Below are 19,538 nucleotides of genomic sequence, written 5' to 3'. Positions count from 1 at the left end.
TTTCAAGGAGCACCTGGGGGATTTGAACTTCCCACCTTTTGGTTGGCAGCCATAGTTCTTAACCACTACACCACCAGGGTTTCCATTCCCTGGGCTTTAAGTAACAAGGCAAGGGCCACTGGGTGCGGGGCGGGGGAATCAGGCTGGTGGTCACTGCAAGTCAAAAGGGACTTGTCAGATGTTAAGGGCATTTGCTAGACATCAGCTGGCAAAGGGGCGGAGGTCAGTGGGTGGCACACCCAAACGCAGTCTGTCAAACACATCTGGGGCTAGTTTCATTTATACGCCTTGGTGGTGACCCGGTGGCCATCTTGCTAATTTCAGCGAGCTAACCCTGGTATGCTTGCCTGTCAGTTTGTCTACTGGGATGACTTGCGTGTTGCTGCGATGTTGGGAGCTCTGCCACCGATATTTCAAACACCAGCAGGGTCACCTATGGTGGACAGGTGTCAGCGGCTGAGACTGGGAAGAATTAGCAAGTGAAAACCGTTAGGCAGCGGCGTAACACTGATACAGTGCAGAGCCGGGCAGCATTTTGTTCTGTTGTACGTAAAAGGTCCACATGGTCGCTATGACTAGGCACTCACAACCATCCTGCTTTACGGTTTACACAGCGCTTTGACAAGTTTTGTCGCAATCCTACCCCGCTCGAGGCAACCAGGGATTGGTAAACGGTACTCTGCCCTTACTCCACGAAGAGTAGGCCTCCCTCCTCGGAGAGTAACTCAACGCCGCCGGGACGCCCGCGTCCCAGGCGGGGCCTCCGGGTCGCCTCCTCTGCGCGCGCAGCCACAGTCGCGGAGTCCCTCCCACGTCGCTGCGAGTCCCTAGACCGCTACGTAGGAAGATTGAGCAGCAATGGCCGCCGGAAAGGGCGGCCCCGCCCCCGCCGGTACGTCACTTGTCTGCGACGGCGCCTGCACCGGATACTATGCTGCTGGCCGGGCGCGGCTGCCCCCTGCTGCTGCACGTGCAGCACCTTCGGAAGCGACCGAGGCCTGGGCTCTGTTCAATCCGGGTGAACTTGGGCGAGAACCTTTCGGAGGAGCCCGGTCACTATCTTTCGAGTCCTCGCGCAGAGACGCGCGGGATGGAGAAGGAGGGCACGAAGTGGTGCGGCTGCGCGCAGAGTCGCTTCCAGGTCTCTCTCGGCGCCCGGGCATTGGGGTTCGATGTCTTCCGTCACTGGAGAGTGTCAGACCGCTGGCGCCGCGGGAGGTGTCACCTCCCCGGGAGAGCGAGGACTCGAACGGAGCCCAGGGCCAGTTCGATCTCGCACACAGAGGATCCGGGGATCACTCTCAGCCCGCCCTGGATCAGTCCGCTACCGAGGTCGCAGAGCTTCCTGACTCAACTTCCAGGGAGGGCCCCTTTCGGGCTGGGAGCTGATTTTAGCCGAGACTGGCAAGAGAGAAACACAATTTAAAAAATTATTTAGATTGAGCAACGCCGGACATTTAAATAGTAACTTTTTGAGGGCTAGTCCTGTTCAGCGAGATCTTGGGGAAGTTCCCCGGCCAGATGCTGAAGAGTTGCTCGGGTAAGCACTTCATGCTGAGGAGGCCGGCCTTGGAAGACTATGTATTATTGATGAAAAGAGGGCCTTCCATATCATATCCAAAGGTAATGCGACGGGGTTTAGGTGCATGTTGGTTCCAGAAGGAGCAAAGACAATAGTAAGGTCCGCTGTATTGGATGGAGCCCTGGTGGAAACTGGCTCAACCCTACACTCCTGATGAATGTACATAAAGCATGCCTCAGAACATTTAAATTTTTTTCTTGTTCTCAGCCTTTTTTTTTTTTTTTAACCAATGGATACCTTATGATGAAAGTTACCATGTTGCTAATTTTAGGAAGAAACGCTCATAATTTAATTAATTAAAAAAAATTTACCCGAGTATTTAAGACTTACTGGATATGACTGACATTGCCGTTGAGTCGATTCCGACTCATAGCGACCCTATAGGACAGAGCAGAACTGTCCCACAGGGTTTTCAAGGAGCCGCTGGTGGATTCAAACTGCTGATGACCGTTTGGTTAGCAGCCAAGTTCTTAACCACTGTGTCACCAGGGCTCCAGACTGACATACTACCTTGGCCTAATTTCATTTCTATTAATCCATGCTTCTTCCCGTTTAATACTTCTTCTCACTTAAGTAAGGCATGACTATGTGACCTTGGGCAAATTACTGAGCCTCTTTGATTGCTTGTCTTTAAAATGGGGATGATGAAACCTATCTCATATTATTATCCTGATTAAACAAGATAACGTTTGAAAGTAGTTTTCCTAATTATGGAAGCGTGGCACATAGAAAAGTTTCAATAAACAGCTCTTATTCTCATCCATGATATTTCTGTTAACAAGATAAGTCTTCAATTACAGTGTTTGGCAGATGGATCCTCCTGTTTATCCCTAATATTTTAATTGTAAATTAGAGGTTCATCATTTCATGTGGAGATTATAACTTCCTAACTAGTCTTCCTGCCTCTAGTTTTTCTCTACCCTAGTGCATTTTGTATTCCCCTGCTAGATTAATATTCCTGAGATGCCCTTTGTGTCACCTCAGTGGCTTGGCCCAGATGCTTACCAGGTCAAGTTCAAATGCATTAGACTGACATTCAGGTCTCTCCTTTCCTCCCTTCCTGAGATGGGCAAACTGTGTATTTATTCTGTCTCTGCTTTGTTTAAAGCTGTTTCTACTTTGTAGTTATTTCCTCAAATTCTTCATGCCTTTAAGATAGGGCAGTCCGCTGATCTCTTCCTTGTCTGAGCTCCTGTTGTACTTATTGTCTATAATTTCAGCATTATATTGAAGTACTGCCTTATTTGCTAATTGATTCTTGACACTCTCTTATTTTATCTACCAAAATACAAACTTTTTGTAGGCAGGACCAAAGTCTGATCCTATTTTTCACTCCCTTCCTCTCCATATGCAATATAGTATCAGGTACAGAGTAAGTGCCTAGTACGTATTTATTGGTTACTGAGTCACCCAGACTCTTTTTCAATCACAGGATATGAATATGATGCTGCTGCTGATGAATATCAACCCAGGTGATACTGTTTTAGAAGTTGGTTCAGGCTCTGGTGGAATGAGCTTATTTTTATCCAAAGCAGGTAAGAGATTGGGATAAGTGAGCTGGATTTAGAGGACGGAGGAAATACTCAATTCTTTCATAGTAACAAAGTTAAAATACATAAAAATATTTGGGAAAATAATTCATATAACTTTGTGATTGCTTTGAAACCAAATGTAAGCAACTATTTTTCCTCTTTCTGTATATTTGTTCCAGTTCATCTGTTTCTGTCACTTCATTTTCTTTGCTTTCTAATGCTCCCTCCATACTTTCTAATGCTTTTACCTTTTTTATTAAGTAAACTTTTTATTGAAGCATAACATACTTACAATGAGGTACACAGATGATAAGTATATACTTCAGTGAATTTTTATATGGGGAGCACACTCATGTGGTTATTACCCAGATCAAGACAGGGAATGTTAACTGCAGACAGAAGCCTCCCTCAAGCTCCCTCCCAGTCCCTGTCTCCCCCAAAGGTAACAACTACTCTGATTTTTATTACCATTGATTAGGTTGCCTGTTTAGAACCTCATATAAATGGAATCATACAGTTTGTACTCTTTTGATTCTGGCTGCTTTCGTTCAAGGAGCCCTGGTGGCACAAAGGTTAAGTGCTCGACTGCTATCAGGTCGGCAGTTTGAGCCACTAGCAGCTCCTTGAGAGAAAAGACCTGGTGGTCTGCTCCCGTGAAGATTACATACAGCCTGGGAAACTCTATGGGGCAGTTCTACTCTGCCATATATGGTCACTATGAGTTGGAATTGATTCGATGGCACACAACACACATGCAAACTTTAATTCAACATTGTGTTTGTGAGATTCGTCCATCGCATGCAGGAGTAGTTCTTTCATTTTAGTTACTGTGTGGTATTTTAAGTAAATTCCATTCCAATCTATTTATCCATTCTGCTGTTGGTGGACATTTGAGTTGGATATTTCGAATACTCTGCTCTGAACATTATTATTGTGCTTGTCTTTTGGTGCACACGTACACATTTTTGTGGAGGATATACCTAGGAATGAAATTGCTGGGCCATAAGGTATATGTTCTCTCAGGTATAGTAGATACTGCTGAATAGTTTTTCAATGAGATTATACCAATTTACACTTCCATTTGCAGTGTATAAGATTTCCAGTTGTTTTACATCCTCACCAACACTTGGTATCATTGGTTTGTGTTATTTTTATTATGAATATTGTTTTGCTTTTTATTATGGAGAAATTCAGGCGTACACAAAAGTATACAGAATTGTATGAACTGTCATTTTTTTTTTTTTTTTAAATGAACTGTCATATTCCCATTACCCAGCTGCAACAACTGTGGCCACTTCTGTGTCCCCCTGTGTAATTTAACATGTTCCTCTGTCCTTTCTATTGACTTAAATCGGTGACTAGATCTAGAAAAAGTTTTAGAAAATTTTTTCAGTAAAGGGCATATAGAAAACATTTTAGGCTTTGCGGGCCATGTCGTCTCTGTTGCAGCGACTCAATTCTGCTGTTATAGTGCAAAAGCAGCTATAGAAAATACATAAATGAATGAGTGAGGCTGTGTCTAATAAACCTTTATTTACAAAAACAGAGAGCAGGCCAGATTCAGCCTGTGGACCATAGTTTGCTGATCCCAGATCTAGAAGTTTAATAAGGTTTAGGTTGCCTTTTCTTCCCCCAAGATTGCTTCATAGGAAATGTTGTGTTCTTCCAAAAGGAGGCACATGTTTGGTTGTTTCTCTTGGTGGTGGTAGATTTTTTAATTTTAGCCGTTCTATGGCTATATCTCTGTATGGTTTTAATTTGCATTTCCTTGATGACTAATAATGATGTTGAATATATTTTATCGGCCATTTGATATCCTCTTATGTGAAGTGCCTGTTCAGGGTTTTTTTTTTTTTTCATTGTGCGTTAGGTGAAGGTTTGCAGAGCAAACTAGTTTTCCATTCGATAGTTTGTACATAAGGTGTTCCATGACATTGGTTGCATTCCCCACAGTGTGTCAGCACTCTCCCCATTGCCATCGTAGTTTCCCTGTTCCCTTTTGTCCTGGTTTTCTACTCCTTCCTGCCTTCTCATCTTTGCTTTTGGGCAAATGCTGCCCTTTGGATCTCATATAATTGATTGCTTTAAGGAGTGCATTCCTCTTGGGTGTTACTATTTTATGGGTCTGTTTATGGTTTGGCTGAAAGGTGGTCTCCAGGAATGGCTTCAGTTCCAGGTCACAAGGGTGTCTTAGGGCCATAGTCTCGGGGTTCCTCCAGTCTCTGTCAGACCGGTAAGTCTGGTCTTTTTTGAGAATTTGATTTTTTGTTCTACAATTTTTCTCCCACTCTGTCTGGGACCCTCTGTTGTGATCCCAGTCAGAGCGGTTGGTAGTGGTAGCTGGGCACCATCTAGTTCTTCTGGTCTTGGGTTCGTGTATGTTGTAGTTCATGTGGTCTATTAGTCCTTTGGATTAAATATTCCCTTGGGTCTTTGGTTTTCTTAATTCTTCTTTGCTTGGGATGTAAGAGACCAATAGTTGTATCTTAGAGCCTGTTCAGGTTTTTTACCCATTTTTTAAAATGGATGTGTTCCTTATATATTCTGCTTATGAGTCATTTGCTGAAAAATATATATATATATATATATATCAGATATCTTTTTCCTCTTTGTGGCTTGCCTTTTCACTAGCTTAATGGTCTTTTGATGATCATATGTTCTTATTTTTCATGAAGTCAATTTATCAATCTTTTCCTTTATGGTTAGTACCTTTTGTGAGCTAATTAAGAAATCTTTATCTACTCCAAGGTCATGAAGATATTTTCTTATATTATCTTCTGAAAAGTTTGCTTTAGCTTTCACGTTTAAGTCTGTAGTCCACCTGGAAGTGATTTTGGCAGACAGGGTGAGGAGGCAGTCAAGATTTCATTTTTTCTTTATGGTAAACCAGTTGACTCAGAACAATTTATTGCAAAAGCCATTCTTTTTTTCACTGCACTGCAGTGTCGCTCTTGTGAAAAATCAAATGATCATATATGTATGGGTTTGTTTCTAGTCATTGTTTTTTAATTGTGCAAATACTAACAAGTCTTGACATCTGGTAATTTAGTTCCCTCAACTTTAATTTTTTTCTTTTTTCTAAAAGATTGTCATGCTATTCTTGACCCTTTGCATTTCCATATAAATTAATAATCCATACAATTAAATTTACTGGGATTTTGATTGGGATTACATTTAATCTGTAGCTCAATTTAGGTAAAATTGATACCTTAATATTACTGAGCTTTGAGATCTACAAACACAGTATACCCCTCCATATTATGTACGTCTTTCATTTCTCTCAGCAATGTTTCATAGTTTTCTATGTAGCCGTCTTGTACATTTTTATTGGTTTATTACTAGGTATTTGATGTTTTCTCATGCTGTGGGAAATAGTTTAATTTTAAACTTTCACTTTTTGCTTATTGCTGATACATACAAATACAACTGACTTTTTATATTGACCTATTACTAGTTTCTCCCACGTGTCTGTAAGTTTGTCATACTGTGGGGGCTTGCCTTTTGCTGTGATGCCAGAAGCCATGCCACCGGTATTCAGATACCAGCAGGGTTACCCATGGAGGACAGGTTTCAGCTGCACTTCCAGACTAAGACAGACTAGGAAGAATGACCCAGCAGTCTACTTCTGAAAAGCATTAGCCAGTGAAAACCTTATGCATAGCAGCGGAACATTGTCTGATACAGTGCTGGAAGATGAGCCCCCCAGGTTGGAAGGCACTCAAAAGATGACTGGGGAAGAGCTGCCTCCTCAAAGTGCAGTCAGCCTTAATGACGTGGATGGAGTAAAGCTTTCAGGACCATCATTTGCTGATGTGACCCAACTCAAAATGAGAAGAAACAGCTGCAAACATTCATTAATAATCGGAACCTGGAATGTATGAAGTATGAATTTAGGAAAATTGGAAAACATCAAAAATGAAATGGCATGCATAAACGTTGATATCCTAGGCGTTAGTGAGCTGAAATGGACTGGTATTGGCCGTTTTGAATCGGACAATCATATAGTCTACTATGCCAGGAATGCCAACTTGAAGAGGAATGGTGTTGCATTCATCGTCAAAAAAGAACATTTCAAGATCTATCCTGAAGTACAACGCTGTCAGTGATAGGGTAATATCCATATGCCTACAATGAAGACCGGTTAGTACAACTATTATTCAAATTTACGCACCAACCACTAAGGCCAGAGATGAAGAAATTGAAGATTTTTATCAGCTTCTACAGTCTGAAATTGTTTGAACGTGCAATCAGGAGTTGTGCAAGGACATCATACATGAAGAAAGCAAGAGATCGTTGAAAAAACAGGAAAGAAAGAAAAGACCAAGATGGATGTCAGAGGAGACTCTGAAACTTGCTCTCGAATGTCAAGCAGCTAAAGCAAAAGGAAGAAATGATGAAGTAAAAGAACTGAACAGAAGATTTCAAAGGGCGGCTCAAGAAGACTAAGTATTATAATGACACATGCAAAGAGTTGGAGATAGAAAACCAAAGGGGAAGAACACATTTGGCATTTCTCAAGCTGAAAGAACTGAAGAAAAAATTCAAGCCTCGAGTTGCAACAGTGAAGGATCCTATGGGGAAAATATTAAATGACGCGGGAAGCATCAAAAGAAGATGGAAGGAATACACAGAGTCATTATGCCAAAAAGAATTAGTCGACGTTCAACCACTTCAAGAGGTGGCATATGATCAGGAACTGATGGTACTGAAAGAAGAAGTTCGAGCTGCACTGAAGGCACTGTCAAAAAACAAGGCTCCAGGAATTGATGGAATATCAGTTGAGATATTTCAACAAACGGATGCAGCGCTGGAAGTGCTCACCTATCTACGCCAAGAAATTTGGAAGACAGCTATCTGGCCAACCGACTGAAAGAAATCCATATTTATGCCTATTCCCAAGAAAGGTGATCCAACCAAATGTGTAAATTATCAAACAATATTAATATCACATACAAGCAAAAGTTCACTGAAGATCATTCAAAAACGACTGCAGCAATATATTGACAAGGAACTGCCAGAAATTCAGGCTGGATTCAGAAGAGATCGTGGAACCAGGGATGTCATTGCTGATGTCAGATGGATCCTGGTGAAAGCAGACAATACCAGAACATGTACAGTGGTACATGTTTACCTGTGTTTTATTGACTATACAAAGGCATTCTACTGTGTGGATCATAACAAATTATGGATAACATCGTGAAGAATGGGAATTCCAGAACACTTAATTGTGCTCATGAGGAAACTTTACAGAGATCAAGAGTCAGTTGTTCAGACAGAACAAGGGGATATTGAGTGGTTTAAAGTCAGGAAAGGTGTGCGTCAGGGTTGTATCCTTTCATCATACCTATTTAATCTGTATGCTGAGCAAATAATCCAAGAAGCTGGACTATATGAAGAAGAACGAGGCATCGGGATTGGAGGAGGACTCATTAACAACCTGCATTATGCAAATGACATACCCTTGCTAAAAGTGAAGAGGACTTGAAGCACTTACTGCCAAAGATCAAAGACCACAGCCTTCAGTATGGGTTACACCTCAACATAAAGAAAACAAAAATCCTCACAACTGGAACAATAAGCCACATCATGATAAATGGAGAAAAGATTGAAGTTGTCAAGGATTCCATTTTACCTGGATCCACAATCAACACCCATGGAAGCAGCAGTCAAGAAATCAAAAGATGCATTGCACTGGGTAAATCTGCTGCAAAGGGCCTCTTTAAAGTGTTGAAGAGCAAAGATGTCACCCTGAAGACTAAGGTGCGTCTGACCCAAGCCATGGTATTTTCAATCGCATCATATACATGTGAAACCCACTCGACGGCACCTAACGACAACAACGTTATTAGTTTACTATAGGTTCTTTTTAGATTTCTGTGTACATGATGATGATGTCTGTGAATTATTATCATTTCTAATTCCTTTTCCCTCCCCTTTCCTTACTGCAGTGTCTAGAACTTTCAGCTCAGTGTTAAAGAACACGGTGAGATAGAGGGCATCTGTGTCCAATCCCTTTCAGGGTGGGGGGAAGAACTTTCAATATTTCACCATTAAGTGTAATATTTGCTTGTCCCCTGATTCTTCGAAATCCAATATGTCACCACAGTCAAATTCTATCGAATATCTTTTGAACCTACCTTTACTGCATCCTTACTCTCAGGCCTTTTATCATCTTTACTATGTTGCATCCAGATACATAATTATAATAAAATGATAACAAATACTTTAAGTATCAGACACTGTTTTAAACACTATACAGAGAACAGATCGTTCAATCTCAAAATAATCCTGAAATTAAAAAAAAAAACAAACCTGTTGCCATTGAGTCATTTCCAACTCATACTATTATTATCCTCATTGAACAGCGGAGGGAGCAGAAGCATGAATCATTAAGTAACATTCCAGCGCCAACAGCTAGGAAGTGACAGAACCCAGCAACTGTGGCTCCAGAGAACGTGCTCTTAACCCCTACACTGTACTATTTTTTAGTTTCCTTGCCTCCTCTGTGGTTCTTCCAGGTCTTTCTCCAAAGAACGATCTTTCTAAATGCAATCTGATATGCTCTGTTAAAGCTTTGTAAGTGGTTCCGCGGTCTCCTTAGGGTAAAATGCAGTATTTTTAGCAAGGTACACGGGCGCCTAACCATCTGGCCCGTCTCATTTCTCACTATTCTTCATCTCGTATTTTATTCTCCACTAGTATTGACTGGCTTTTAGTCCCCTAAACGACCCAGGCTCTCCCTGGTTCCCCTGCCTTTGCATGCCAGGTCTGGAATGCTCTTCCTCATTTGCTTCCCAGCCAACCCCTCAACCTTCATCTCCTGCCGCATCCAAGGAGCTTCTTCCACCCTTGTGTTCCTCTCCTACACGTAGTCTTGTGTCCTGTACTTATTACTGTGACACAGCTTTGACATTGTCATGTGTTTGTTTACATGTCTGTCTCACTACTGGACTCCACACTGTGAGCTTCTAGAGGGTAAGGAACATGCCTTTGATCTGACAGTAGCCTCACACTTTGTTATAAATTCACATTGTTAAGTGAAAGCATTCATTTATGAATTTGTCACAAATTTGGAAAGAATCCAAATTTGGGTTTGCTGGATTTGAAAATGGGTCATAGATAAGTCATCTGAGCCACTGTTCCTGTTCATGTCTGATGACCCACAGAGGGATATAAACTGGCTGCAGCCTCTCCTCCCCTCTCCGGGAGTCAGGTTTGCTTTGGCTTGTCTGGCTGCTTGTGCCATGTCCCCTTCTTCACCTAATAATAGACTGCCGAGCAGTCACAGCATTCTCTTTGGGTAGATTTTATAAAGATTACAAAAAGAAATAAATTGAAATTAAACCGTTTGCTCTTTGGCCTATTCCCATCACATACACACATAATCCAGATTATACTAGGTTAGTAAATTCATTCTGGTTCCACAGATCTTTTGTTTGACTCTTTTCTGTACATAGTTAAAGGCAGTCATTCCTTCACAATATGTGACAAATTCATAAATGAATGCTTTCACTTAACAATGTGAATTTATAACAAATTGTGAGGCTACTGTCAGAGGAGTATTGTGGCATGAATAGTCCCAAACTATGAGTAGTCAAGAAATTATTGCTATTTAACTTTGGAATGGAGGCCTGGTGGCACACTGGTTGAGAGCTACTGCTGCTATCCAAAAGGTCGGCAGTTCAAATCCACCAGGCACTCCTTGGAAACCCTATGGGGCAGTCCTTCTCTGTCCTGTGAGGCAGCTATGAGTTGGAATTGACTCGACAGCAACAGGTTTGTTTTTGGTTTTAACTTTGGAATGGATGATTTCCCTCCATAATTTTTTCCTCCAATTGTTTAGCTTGTGCTATTATTAACATTAATTTTTATTCCCTGAGAACATAATGACTTACAGCTGGAGTTATGTTTCCAAAGACATTCTGGAATTTAAAGTTTTTCTTAGTAAAATCAGACTGACTGAGGTGGGACAGCCTCCAAATAGTATCAAATTGCCTCAGATAGAAGAGGGTGGAAGATTACTTGGCTTAAGTTAAAATGTAGCAGTCTTCTCTGGAACTGCAGTACTATGCTAAACAGTTTAAAAGTTCTTCTGACACACGTAAAAATACAAATAGCTTTAAATATGTGAAAGACTCAGCCTCATTCATAGCAAAAGAAATGCCATTAAAACTACAGTGAAACCTGTGAGAGTCGAGAGCTCGAAGGGGACTGTTGTGTTTTTCTGGGTCTTGCATGTTTTCTGCCTTTGACAAGGTGCATGTCTTACCACTTTTCTATCATTTCTTTTAGTGGAAGATATTTTAGTTTTCCTTCTCTGACAGGTTGCTGCCTTTCACAGGTTCCAGCTTTTGCAGGTTAACTGTATTCATTATGGAGCCCTGGTGGTGCAGTGGTTAAGAGCACAGCTGCTAACCAAAAGGTTGGCAGTTTGAATCCACCAGCAGCTCCTTGGAAACCCTATGGTGGGGCAGTTCTACTTTGACCTATAAGTTCACTATGAGTCAGAATCGACTCGATGGCAAAGGGTTTGGTTATGGGTTTTGGTATTTATTATTAGAGTGATACAGAAGTGTAAATTGGTACCACTTTTTTGGAGGACAATTTGGTAATAATTTTCAAAATAAAAATACCAATACCTCTTCAGTCAGCAATTCCATTTTTAGGGCTTTATCCTGTAGATATACTGGCTCATTTGTACAAAAACTTAGGCATAAGAATTTTCATCATAGTATTGTTTGTAAGACCATAAGACTGGAAACAGCTAAACGTTCATTGGAAGGTAACTGGTAAATGAACTATGGCGTAGCCATATAATGGAATATAATAACTGTTAAAAAGAATGAGGTAAGTCCATAATCACTGAAATGGTGTTGTTAAGTAAGAAAAGAAGGTACAGGACAATGTGTATAATTTGCCACGATGTGTGTTAAGAACACAGAGAGATACTTGCACACTGGTGTAGGTGTCTACTATCTTGGGAAAGGCAAGTAACTGGCAATATGGCTGCCTCTAATGAGAGATTGGGGTCAGGGATGGGATGGAAACTTTTGTAACCCTGAACTCTTTGAATTATTTTTTCATGTACATGTAATACCCTTGCAAAATTAATGTTTGACACTCTCTTTATAAACTGAGTAGTACTATGAAATGTCATAAGTTATTTTTTATTTAATTAAGTTGGATCAAAAGGGCAAGTGATAAGGTTTGAAATAAGAAAAGACCACCATGATCTGGCTAAGAAGAATTACAAACAATGGCGTGATTCATGGAAAATAAGTCATGTGAAAGAGTGGCCAGACAATGTGGATTTTATTCATAAGGATATTTCAGGAGCAACCGACGACATGAAATCCTTCACATTTGATGCAGTAAGTTTTCGCAAGGAAAGTAGGTCTTATGTTATTAATACAGAGTACAAGAAAAACAGGACCAGGCTTCTTTTGTATGGGCAAAGGTCTTCCTTCATTATTTGCCCCATTTCTGTCTCTAAGGGTGGGAAGAATATTTTCCTTCAATGCCCCTAATGATCATGGTGGGATCTGGAGCAGAGAGAAACATCTAGTCAGGTGCCAAAGTTGTCAATAAATGTGGGGTAACAACCAGAGACTAAGAGGAGTAGTTGGGCATGATGAACCTGAGCGTTTCCAGGATGGAGGTGTGATAACTTGGAAGCAGCATTGGGAACATGTTGAGCCTGACTTCATGTTTTGATATTTGAGGGAATACATAGCTTCCATTTGAGAGGGAGCAGGCAAGAGGCATCTTTAGACAGTTAAGATGTAGAGGAGTGTTCTTTAAAGATGTTGAGGATAGAATTTATCATGAACGAAGTTCAAGAAAGTGGAGAGGAGGGATTTGTGAGGAAGAGGAGCAGTGGAAGGGTGAATTAGGGGAGAAACAGTACACATTATTATGAAGATAAAAGTATAGATAACAAGAGAGAAGGATATTCTAACCAAAGATGGCGGCGACATGGGACATGGAGGGACTAGCTGGCTTCAAAGTTTCAGAATTCTAGTAAAAGCTGCCGCATCCTTGGTGATGCCACTTAACAGCTCACAGCTTGACACTATAGACAGGTTTAGGTAAGGAGTCTCTCTTTCCTTAATTAGCTCCTGGAAAGCTAGATTATCATAGGACCTTAATGAAGAAAGCTAAGTGAGAAATGAGGCACAGTTCACAGAAGAAGAGAAATGATTTTATCAGAAGTGATTCCCATCTCTAGTGGCACAGCTTACTGGACACAAATGCCGTAACTCTCTCCTCATCCTGGTTTGGCCTCATATTTACAGCTCAGTAAGTGGAAATAAGAATTGCTCTATTTCGGCCATCCACAGGAATATCAAAAATACCTGGTGAGATAATTCATATAAAGTACACAGAACAGTGCCTGGTACATAATGAGCATTAAATAAATGGTTTTTTTTGTGTGTGTGTGTGTATTCATCATTATTATTTCTCTTTTTCATTTTTCTCCAACTGCTTAAATTCTTTTCCTTCAAAACTTAGATCATAGGCCATCTCCTTCATGGAATATCTCTTAATCATCTAGCTGGGGGATTATTATCTTCCTCTGAATTACTGAACCCCTTTGTTTCTTAATTCAACAAACATAACCTACACTGTGTCTACATACTATGATAAGTCAGAAATGAATGATACATTTAAAGGAGCAGCACTTTGGCATATAAGTAGTTATTAGAAAAACTCAGAATTATGAAACCCTGTGGCTATAGAATTGGGTACAATGAGTAAGCATGAGGAGATGAAGCTGGAAACACAGTCATGAGGGATTAGATAATGTAGAAATGTTGTATGTATGTCAGGTTAACATATATGAAAATTATCTTGTAGATAATGGAAAACTTGATGAATTTTTAAGTAGGGGAGTAGAATGTCCAGATTTCTGTTTCAGAATAATTCTAGTGGAAGAATGGAGGCTGGAAGTCTCCTTAGGTAGCTGTTGTAATATTTCAACAAGATATGATGAGGTCTTGATCTAAGGCAGCAATAATAGGATGAATTTGAGACGTACTTATGAGGTAGATTTGTAGGGCTGGATCACTTTAATTCAAACAAGTATTAAAACCCCACAGATTGTCAAAAGAGAATTCAACGTAAAGAAAGTGATGACGCTAAGTTTCTAGTTTGAGCAACTGGGTAAATGGTGATGCTGTTAACTGAGAACAGGGCATTCAAGAGCTTTAGCAGGTTTTTTGGTTATCTAACACTGGTCCTTGTCAATAACATAGTAAAACTATTGTCTAAGAACCAGTTTATGTCTGTCATGTTGATTCTTTGAGTCATTCACCACATCCACTGCTATTTACTATTGGAAGCCAACATCATCCTTCCTTGCCCTGTGTATGTTGTTGTTACTTGCTGTCAGGTCGACTCATGGTGACTCCATGTGTACAGAGCAGAACTGCTGCATAGGGTTTTCAAGGCTGTGACTTTTTGGAAGCAGATCACTAGGCCTGTCTTCTGAGGTGCCTCTGGGTGGATTTGAACTGCCCGTTTTTCAGTTAACAGTCCAGTGTTTGGCTATTTGTGCCACCCAGGTTCTCCATTCTATGTATCCCATTGCCTTTGAGTCGATTCTGACTCATAACCCTGTAGCATAGAGAATTGCCCTGTAGGGTTTCCAAGGCTGTAAATCTTTATGGAAGCAGACTGCCACATCTTTCTCCCATGGAGTGGCTGGCAGGTTTGAACTGCTGACCTTTTTGGTTAGCAGCCAAGTGCTTAACGATTGTGCCACCAGGGCTCCTTATTCTTTGTATAAAAAAACCAAAAACCACATCTGGTGCCGTCGAGTCAATTCTGACTCATAGCGACCCTATAGGACAGAGTAGAACTGCCCCATAGAGTTTCCAAGGAGCACCTGGAGGATTCAAACTGCCAACCGTTTGGTTGGCAGCCGTAGCACTTAACCACTACGTCACCAGGGTTTCCCATTCTATGTATAAAACCAAAACCAAACCCAGTGCCTTTGAGTCGATTCCGACTCGTAGTGACCCTGTAGGACAGAGCAGAACTGCCCCATAGAGTTTCCAAGGAGCTCCTGGTGGATTCGAGCTGCTGTCCCTTTGGTTAGCAGCCATAGCACTTAACCACTATGCCACCAGGGTTTCCTATGTATATACTTTGAAAATTAAGGTAGATCATGTCATTCTTTAAAACTCTCCAGTGGCTTTTCTCATTCTGAGTAAAGCTACCAATCAGTTGCTGTCAAGTCAGCTTCAACTCATTGCGATCCCATGTATGTTAGATTAAACTGTGCTCCACAGGGTTTCCAGTGACCGATTTGTGTAAGTAGATCATCGAGCCTTTTTTCCGAAGAGCCTCTGGGCGGACTCGAACCTCCAACTTTTCAGTTAGCAGCTGGGTGCATAAACGGTTGACACCACCCAGGGACTGCTTGATTAAAGCTAAAGCCTTCGTAACGGCCTGCAAAGTTCTACATAATCTGGCCCTCCCCAACTCCTACCATATCCCCACCATTTTACACCTCATATCATTTTCTTTTTTCTCCACTGCAGTGACAGTGGCCTCCTTACTCTTTCTCAGACTCACCAAGTATCCTGTTGCCTTAGAGCATTTGTATTTGCATTCTTACCCTCTAAATTTCCACATGGTAAGCTTAGTCATTTTCGTGAAGTCTCTTCTGTATGCGCTTCCTCTCCCTGCCTTGTCCCTCCCCATACCTCTTATTCTGCTTTATAGTTGTTTGTATTACTAATTACCCTCTGGCATATATGTTTATTTTTTGTTTAATATCTTTCCGTTTGTTAGAATATAAGTTTCTGTGAAAACAAAATAGTATATAAGCTCCTATTCATTGTACCCTTACTACCTAGCAAAATGCTTGCCTTGTAGAAGGGGCTCAATAAGTATTTAGTGAATAAATTAACAGTGAATGATGGCCCTTGGTCCATTAAAAGTTAAAAAATATATAAACAATAGAGTAATTTATCATTTGGTAAGTATATTGATGTGCTAACAACTCTTAGCCTTCTGGTGTTATCCACCAAGAAAAATTATTCTTTTATATTTGACCGTATTTATTTTTGTTTTTAATTATTTGAAAGTTTCAGTCCTTTCTTTACTCATTGTATTCATTGAGCATCTTTTATGAGTACAGCCGTGTACTCTACAATTGAATGAAGAATAAAGAATCAATAAGGGATGTGGTCCTTACATTTTAGAGAACTCTAAAATTAATATTCAAGACTTTTCTTTTGAACATAAAAAATTTTAAACGTATGTGAGATAATGTGAATTTCTATTGGCAAAAGTTGAGATAAAGCATTTAAACTTTATATATGTACATAACTTAAAAATTCCTGTATTATTAGTATTCCCAAGTGTAAGACATGCAATTATGCTTTTTATGTATAGTTAAGTACTATAACAAATTCTATAAAATAAACACCCTTTGCTGAACAGTAAAGTCACAGTTAATAGTACTATATTCTTAAAAGAAATACTTTAACTGGGAAATTGCTTTCCAAAATTATGCCATTTCACCACACTAAGAAAAGAAAACCTGTGCGTTATTTAAACAAAACTCAGCTCAACTCTCTTTTTAACCCCCACAGGTAGCTTTGGATATGTTGAATCCTCAAAGTCGCTTTGCCTGTTTTATACCCAAGTCTTAAACAGGGCGGCATATGTGCTGTATATCTAGCAAAGTGAGTAATGTGGTTTTTCTTTGTAATGTGATTTTTAAACACGCTTTTATTTCATCTAAGTGTCAAATTAAAATTTTCATTTTGTAATTGAGTAGGGTATATGTGTCATAGTAAAACTGTTATAAAATGAACACATGTCCCGAATTCAGTTTACCCAAACCCACTGCTATCAAGTCAATTCTGACTCATAGCGACCCTACAGGGCAGAGTATAACTGTCCCATAGGGTTTCCAAGGCCGTAAATCTTCACAGATATAGACTCCCACATCTTTCTCTCACCGAGTGGCTGGCAGGTTTGAACTGCTGACCTTTCAGTTAGCAGCCAAGCACTTGACCACTGTGCCACCAGGGCTCCTTAATTATACTGCTGTTTAAACCATCCTTTATATAAATGATAATATAAGATGCATATTTCTTCTTAGAATTTGGGAAAAAAAAATTTTAAAGTGTAATGTGGACAGTAACGTTAAGTTATGGTCTCTGTAATTTTCTACTTAGTATTATGTGAAATTGCTTATGTGCCCTATCTTTCATTTTCACTTTTCCCACCCTTGATTTAATTATAGCATTTCAGTTTGGGTAAGAGCTGTAATGAACCTAAAATAAAGCTATTACTTTAGTATAAATTTAAGATATCTTTCCCTTTCCTGAAAGCATTACACAGGTTATTGAACTTTTAACTGGAATTCACATCTGTGAACTTGCTCTCTCGTGTGAAAAGACAAGCGAAGTCATTGGTTTGCTTAGCAAAACAGAAAAATGGAATTTTATATCAAAAAGTAGTACCTAAAATCAGCACAGATTTACAATTATATTCTCAAAAGAAAATTGGAGTTGAAAGTGAGATGTTTCAAGAGGATGACCATGGTGAGCTTTAATTTTATGTTATGCATGTATTTGCAGTAAAAAAAATAGAGAATGAGTGTATTGGCCAATACATTTTAAAAATATTCCCCATTTTATTTTCCTATAGAAATTGAAATGTAGTATTTATTCTGTTAAAATCTGTAAGGGATAAAATAATGACTTTTCCTGCCTTTTCTGTAAACTGATATCTCTGAAGAACTGAGCTTCTTAGAATACTCATATTTTACTTGTTTCTAAGAAGGAGCTTAGATTGTGAAACGGTTTAAATATTCTAAGGAATGTTTTAATTTAGATCAGTGAGTATTACTAAGAGAATGAGTTTAATAGGACCTAACATGCAAATGGAAACCCTGGTGGCATAGTGCTTAAGAGCTATGGCTGCTAACTAAAAGGTTGGCATTTTGAATTCACCAGGCACTTCTTGGGAACCATATGGGGCAGTTCTACTCTGTCCTGTACAGTCACTATGAGCTGGAATTGACTCAACGGATTTGGGTTTGGTTTTGTTTAGTATGCAAATAGCTAATATTCCAAACAACAACTTCTGAAATACTGCTGGAATTCTTCAAAGAACTAAATTTAGGTCCTTGTATGTACACATTATCTAGGCCATGAACAAGTTTTCAAATAGCCATTGATTTATGATATGGACTTATCTCTTTGATTGTATCTATATACAATTTTGTCATATAACACTAACAAATTATTTATGTAAGATAAATGGCAGAGTAGCTCTAAAACAAATGCTGAAAAAAATATCTGGGAGAAAAAACTTACAGTAGAAGCAGTAATTTGTATTTTAACAGTTTTTGTGAACAAATTATAAAAATTTTATTTAGCTTACAGTATATATTTTGTGTTACACCAGAAGAATCCTATTCTGATTTCTCATATGGATCACTTCCCTATATTGCTAGGCCTGTACACTGGCAAACTGGTCACACAGTTGAGTAATGTTTTCAGGCATTATTAAATCATGGTTTTCTTCTAATTATTGAATTGACCTTACTTTTTCCCTTCTTAAATTAGCTTTTCTTGTCAAGTTGAGGAAGTTCAAACCACAACTTAACTGAATATCCCAGATGACAGCAACTGAATTGAAGACTGGAAAGTACCAAAATAGAACTTTATATTGCAAATCACTGCTTTCATAGATTGGTATTTTTAGCTATTACTATCATTGTATAACCTTTTTTACATATAGTTTTGAAAAATAACCAGAGCTAAAGAAAGATGTATGACATTGCAAAACTGCTTAAATGTCCCATTTTGACATCTGTCTTACAGTTAGTTTGACATTTTGCAGTTAGTGATTCCAAGTTTAGTTGAACCATCTCATTCTTCACTTCCTGTAAACCACTCCATAGATTTGTCTTTCTCCATGAAGTTAGTTTTCTTTTCTTTGTTTGATTGATGATCATTGGCTACTGAAAATAAAATAAGCATTTTAAGATAAATTTTATGTATTTGTGTATTTTAAATACATATTTTAATGACATGTATGTATATTAAAAAGTAACAGTGAAATCTAGGTTACAGCAAAAAGTAGGGGAAAACAGAAATACTGGTGTAATGTTATTATGTAAATCAAATGTTTGGGGAAATGTACTTTATAAACAAGAATTAATTAGGAATAGGATTTATTATTCATAGGCAGTAGTTTTGAGCATTTACAATAAGCCATGCATTGTTTGGAAACCCTGGTGGTATAGAGGTTAAGAGCTATGGCTGCTAACCAAAAGGTCAATGGTTCAAATCCACCAGACACTACTTAGAAGCTCTATGGGGCAGTTCTACTCTGTCCTATAGGGTCGCTATGAGTCGGAATTGACGTGACAGCAATGGGTTTGGTTTTTTTTT

At 39.4% G+C, this 19,538-nt stretch overlaps 2 protein-coding genes across 2 annotated transcripts in view; one reads left to right on the top strand and one right to left on the bottom strand.

The window, feature by feature from the left end:
- Positions 1-769: 769 nt before the first annotated feature.
- TRMT61B (tRNA methyltransferase 61B) lies at positions 770-18,701 on the top strand. The gene is given in 10 exon segments (XM_023550561.2): positions 770-1,381; positions 1,384-1,475; positions 1,477-1,623; positions 3,015-3,117; positions 12,295-12,485; positions 16,719-16,745; positions 16,747-16,811; positions 17,466-17,543; positions 17,545-17,678; positions 18,547-18,701. Coding segments are annotated over 10 exon segments (1,446 nt in total). The 5' UTR covers positions 770-858; the 3' UTR covers positions 18,633-18,701.
- SPDYA (speedy/RINGO cell cycle regulator family member A) overlaps positions 17,852-19,538 on the bottom strand; it is a 43,033-nt gene continuing 41,346 nt past the window's right edge. The window contains exon 6 of the mRNA XM_003411953.4: positions 17,852-19,105. Within this exon, the coding sequence (XP_003412001.1) occupies positions 19,014-19,105 (92 nt within the window). The 3' untranslated portion in view covers positions 17,852-19,013. The remainder of the gene's footprint in view (positions 19,106-19,538) is intronic.

Source organism: Loxodonta africana, chromosome 12, assembly GCF_030014295.1.
Source record: "Loxodonta africana isolate mLoxAfr1 chromosome 12, mLoxAfr1.hap2, whole genome shotgun sequence".
In the NCBI taxonomy this organism is placed as follows: domain Eukaryota; kingdom Metazoa; phylum Chordata; class Mammalia; order Proboscidea; family Elephantidae; genus Loxodonta; species Loxodonta africana.
Note: the sequence above shows the minus strand (reverse complement) of the source record. Positions and strands in the feature narration are given on the sequence as shown.